Source organism: Lipotes vexillifer, unplaced genomic scaffold, assembly GCF_000442215.2.
Source record: "Lipotes vexillifer unplaced genomic scaffold, Lipotes_vexillifer_v1.1 scaffold1002, whole genome shotgun sequence".
Classification (NCBI taxonomy): Eukaryota; Metazoa; Chordata; class Mammalia; order Artiodactyla; family Lipotidae; genus Lipotes; species Lipotes vexillifer.
In genome coordinates, this window is record NW_006796766.1 from 259165 (window position 1) to 264710 (window position 5546).

General features: G+C 50.0%; 1 protein-coding gene across 1 annotated transcript in view; it reads right to left on the reverse strand.

Annotated features, from left to right (window-relative positions):
* Positions 1-5546, reverse strand: part of CDHR3 (cadherin related family member 3) — a 73428-nt gene that overhangs the window by 17203 nt on the left and 50679 nt on the right. Inside the window, exon 9 of the mRNA XM_007468984.1 lies at positions 403-574. Coding sequence (XP_007469046.1) covers positions 403-574 — 172 coding nt within the window. The remainder of the gene's footprint in view (positions 1-402; positions 575-5546) is intronic.

Below are 5546 nucleotides of genomic sequence, written 5' to 3' on the forward strand. Positions count from 1 at the left end.
CAGCAGGACACACGCATGGCCCTGGCCCTGCTCTCTCTCACCTCACGCCTCTATGGCAAGGAATGAGCGCTGAAATAAACAAAAGTGCTTGAGCCCAGAGGGCACTGATGTGTGACTGTGGAAGCGCGCTAACCAGGCAGGCAGCCTGCAAACCGCGAGCTATGCAAGAAAGAATCCAATCCTTAGCACCCCAGGCATAACCATGCATAACAAACAATTCCTGGAACTTGGGTAAAATAAAGAGCAAATGGGGAAAACAGAGTCACTATTAAGTTTGTCAGTTACAGTCGCTTGGAGAGGGAGTTACTTTGGAAATGTCTCTCTATGGGGCAGCAAAAGCACTATGCCTGTTAGACCAACTTCCCCAATGCCCTTTCGATGATGCAATGACCGTTAACTGACCATGATTCTCCCAGAGCCAGCTGGATCCTGTAAAAATCTGCTGCCGCTCCCCACTCCGGATGGCGTGGTGAAGTTGAATTGGTTGTTTGGTGCTTCACTGTCATCATCAAAGCAGAACTTGTTCAGGTCCAGAAGCAACGTCCCCTTGGCTGCTCTCTCAGGCACCATAATGCTGGCGGAAAGACACGATTCAGTATTTTCCCCCAACGAATAGTGACTGAGCATTCCTTCTAACACAGGCCCCAGGCTAGACACCCCGGCTTTCATTTCAATTGAAAGCAAGTCCGTGGTTAAGGCAGTACCTGCCTAACTGGTGTCCCCACTCTGCCCTTGACTCCTTTCAGAAGATTCTTAACACAGCAGCCAGAGGGATCCTGTGAAAATGTCAGATCACGTCGCTCTGCTGCTCCTAAATCGCAAAGGGCTCCTGATTTCACTCAAAGTCGTGACTCTGATCTACAGCATCTTTCATGACGTGCTCCCACCCCTTACCTGTCTGAACTCATCTCCTACTAATTCTTCTTGTTCATTCTCCTCCCACCCTGGCCTCCCTGTGCTCCTGGACACTCCCCAGGCTCTGGCCTCAGGGCCATTGCACTTAACTGCGCACCGCATGGCTTGCTCTTTCCCTATCTTTAGTCTTGAATCAAATGGCACCTTCTCAGGAGGCTCCCTGGCTATCCCAACTAAAATGTCAACGCCCCCAGCCCATTGCTCCCTCTCCCCTTCCCCCCCTGTAGGTTTAATGCCTGGTGCTTACCATTTTCCAATATACTATACAGTTTACTTACACATCCTGTTTATCGCCTGTTAGCCCCCAAGAATGTAAGCTCCACAGGACTGGGGATCTTTATCTGCTTTGTTCTTGGCACACTCGAGAAATATTTGTTGAATGAATGGCAGCTTATGGGACTAGCACAGGAGTGAAGAAGAATATAAGAGAAATAGAAGTTCTGCCCCTGCCTGTAGGAATTGATAATCTGGTTGGGGGGGATCGCTGTACCCCTGCACCCCTCCCTCCCCTGCTTAGAGGACTGGAAATTCCTCCACTTGTGTTCTCATGGCTTCGAAGTCATAGAAGGGCCTCCTGACACCTTAGCATCATTCATTCAATAGAGGCTTATTAAAGGTTGAATTCTGGGTCCCAATGTCAGTGCACTCCAGCAGGGAGGCGAATAGTATGCAGATGAGTAAAGCTGCCCCCAAACTCAGAGCCATCTGGTCAAGCCCAGCTTGGAGTGGGAGACTCTGAGGAAGCATGGTAACACCTCCAGACCCATTAAGGGACTTCACACGTCTCCAGGTTTCAGTTTTTCCATCTATAACATGGGCATGTTGATTAGCTTTTGCTACATAACAAACCAGCCCAAAACCTAGTGGCTTAAAACAACAGGCATTTATTGTTTCTTACAACACTAAGGGTTATCCATTCGCTCTTTTGGTTCTAGTCCAGCTTGGCTGGTCTCTCCAGTCACTGGCAGCTTGGTGGGGGCTGGATGCTCCAGGATGGCCTCACTCACGCGTATGGTGGGAAGGTGGGTGGTCTCTGCTTCATATTGCCTCTCATTCTCCAGGAGGCTAGTCTGGGCTCTTCTCATGGAGATCTTAGGCTTCCAAAAGTAGCAAGAGAGGGCAAGTCCCAATGCATACACACCTTTCAATCCTCTGCTGCGCCATGTTTGTGAATGTTCCGATGGCCAAAGCAATTCACCTGGTCAAGTCCAGATTCAAGGAGTAGAAAGAGATACCCATCTCTTGACGGGAAGAATGGTAAAATCACACTGCAAAGGGGCTCATGTACAGGCAAAGAGGAATTTGTGTGGCTAGTATTTTCTTTCTCTTTTTCTCTCTCTCTCCTTCCTCCCTTCCTCCCTTTCTCCCTTTCTCTCTTTCTTTCTTTCTTTGCCTACCACAGTCATGTTTTGCCTTGGGCAGGATTTCTTACAAAAATATATTGGGGCTGCCAGGAGGATGTGCCTGGAAGACCTACAGCTGCAGGAATAGAATGACCACAGACCCCAGCTGCTGGGCTATGAAATCCATCACTATATTTGCAGTGAGGTCGTGTACCAACGACAGAGGAGGGCAGAGATACTAAGGCAGACTCATTCCTGTCCTGTGACAGCTGACTTTGGCTCCAGGATTCCCCAATGCCCTAGCCAAGTTCATGGACTGCAGAACAGACTAGAACATTCCCACCCATGCACCCTCCCTCCTTCCTTTACTCAGGTCAGACTTGCATCACAGTCTGATGACCCTCGCAGCCTAGCCTAGCTCTCTCCCCATCTTCTCCCACAGGCATTTCCACTAATAAAAGCCTCGCACATTTAATCCTGTCTTGGCATCTTGTTCTTAGAGCATCAACACGTGTCTCTAATCCTCTGTACTATCACCTCTCTCTGAAACAGAATTATGCTGCTTTCTACATTCCACATCAGCTCTTCATGGCAGCTAAAATGGGCTTAGCAAACATGGAGCCAAGTCTGACAGCAAGGTTGTTTTTGTGCTGCTGAGGATAACTGGGTTTGTTCTGGGAAAGCGGTCTTTCTCACAGGTGTAACTGAATCTCCATGATGTCTCTGTGTCTCAGGAGGACTGGAGTCCGAGCATCTCCACTCTTGTCTTGATGGCACGATGTCATGGTTTCACTCATAAATACTTAGAATAGATACTATTTGTTAAATACCAACTATATGTGGTATCCTACCAAACACTTTAAAAACTCTATCTCTAATCCCCTCATCACCTAGAAGTTTGTGTTCCTGTCCCCATTTTACAGATGAAGAAAGATTCAGGGTGGTTTCAAGACCCAGAAAGCTGATGCATCCAGGCACCATCCCCTTGTCAGTGTTAAGAGTCACAGTAAATTTTACTTTTGGTTCTATCAATGACTCTCCAGGCCAACAGAGGGTTCAGTGATCTGAGTCTTGATTACAAGTCTGCAGAAGCCAGAAGTCTGCATCACCCAAAGACTCTAGGGTCCCGAAGCCAGACATTTCACGCCCTCCAAAAGAGCCTTCACACTTGGCCCTTTCGGGCCACCTGGCGTGTTCTTTTCATTTTCCCCTGCCACTTGGTATTTTTCCCCTAAACGCATGGCTTGGAAAACGACTCCCCCCCCCATTCATCACTCCCTGCCTCAAAGGCGGGCTGCTCTCACTCCCAGCCATCTGACCACGGTTCCCCCTGCCACTTGGAGGTGACAGGCACAGCCGACATCCTCTGCCTTTGGCTCACAAACAGCTTGCGAAGCGCTTTCAGCCAAGTGCCTGACGATTTACAACCATAGCGGCTCTGTCACGGGGCCTTTGATGCCTCCATCAGGGCCTTGGGCTCATTCATCACCAGCCTGGGAAAGCTGCAGGGGCTGTTTCTGTCTCTTGGCCTCCCGAGAGCCTGCATGGACCCACGGGGATGGCAGGGGACCTGGCACGAAGCCACCTGCCTCGTGGGATCCACTGGGTGCTTGACGCCCTCCCAGCCTATTCTACCTGCTCCCCCAGATTCCGCCGCAGGCACTGTGCCAAGAGCCCTGAAGAAAGAGTAAATATTCAGGGACAGGGCTGCCAGAGCCCTTGGCAGCGCCAGTGCTGTCGTTTGGCTTGCTTTTGACCTGCCCGGGTGCGTCCACTGTGGTGTGGTGGGAATGGACAAGATGCTAGGTGTGGGAGAGTGGTGGGTGATGCAGGGTCAGGGTTTCCCAGTCCCTCCCTGGAGTATGCAAACGAAGCTGGGGTTTGGGAGTAAAACCTTTCACTTCCTGGACTGCCGAGGGAGGAGCCCTTTTGTTGCCCCTCCTCATATCTTGGCTCTTACAGGACAACTGCAAGTTCCTCCCACTGGAAAAGCCCAGAGCCCTCCTGGAATATTGTTTAGAGTTACCTTTGGTAATAAATATAATTAGTTCAGTTACTGGCTGGCATTGACCTTCAAGGCTAATTTGGAGAGAAGATTATGAAAATGTGATTTTACTAGCTAATATGGAATGCAGTTTGTAAACTGTCATCTCACACATCAGGGGACTCTGGACCACAGGAAGCCACAGTACACACTTACCAGAAATGCACTGAGGGGAGAAAATTGACCATGAAGATTGGAGATAGCACAGTCCTCTCCAATCATTGATACCCAGAGTTCTTACGCTTCAACCATCTTCCCCCACCTCTTAGGGCAGGAGAACAAAGGCGAAAGCAGGAGGGTCTAGAAGAGCAGGACGTGAGGAGAAGAATTTCCCAAGATGCGCTGGAGCCACCCAAAGGCACTAGCGTAGCTTTAGATTTTCAAAGAAAGTGGAAGAGTGACTCTGTGGATCACCTCTGCTCCATCCCAGGGACCAGACTTCTCTTAACAGTGGTGGGTTTGATTTATGCAGAAAATGGTATGGAAGTCACGGTCCTAACTATCCATGACAACTGTTCTCACCCATCAAACAGACTCTGTTCTTGGGGTTGGGATAGGAACCTATCACATGGTCAAGGCCATTATTGATTTGATACGGGTCTCAGCAAGAGGCAGATGGCAAATTAAGATAATTCCGGGAGGGTTTAGTAAAGGGACTGTTACAACGTGTACACACGGTACATGGGAACGTCAAAGGATGGTCTAGGTCTAGGAAGGGTGGGCCTCCCTTTCCACTGCTAGGCCTCAAGGAGCCAGAGGAGGGAGCAGTTCCTGAAACCGGAACCAGGGACAGAGGGTGCCGTGCGCAGAGTGCGGCCTAATAGGAACTGAGACCTTCAGGAGGTGGAGGGGCTCATGCCGCTGACAGGGAGGGAGCCAGGGGATAAATACCCTGACTTCTCTCTCCCCCTCATTCCAGGGCTTCCAGTGGCCCAATGGGAAGGTGCAGGGCAAGGGAGCAGTTGATATCCATAGAGGTCAGCCTCCTGGGGCACAGAGCAGGGTTGGGGAGGCTGGGAGCTAGATCTGAAGAGGCAAGTAGGGTATGTCCAGAACAGGGTTTAGCTGTTTTGATGCCAGGCTCAGGACCACTTGATTCTTAGCACTATGCTGGGCATGCCAGTGGGGAAAACAGGGGGACATTGAAAAGCATAATAAAGGAGTTTGTATTTCTTTTTTTTTTTTTTGCGGTACGCAGGCCTCTCACTGTGGTGGCCTCTCCCGTTGCGGAGCACAGGCTCCGG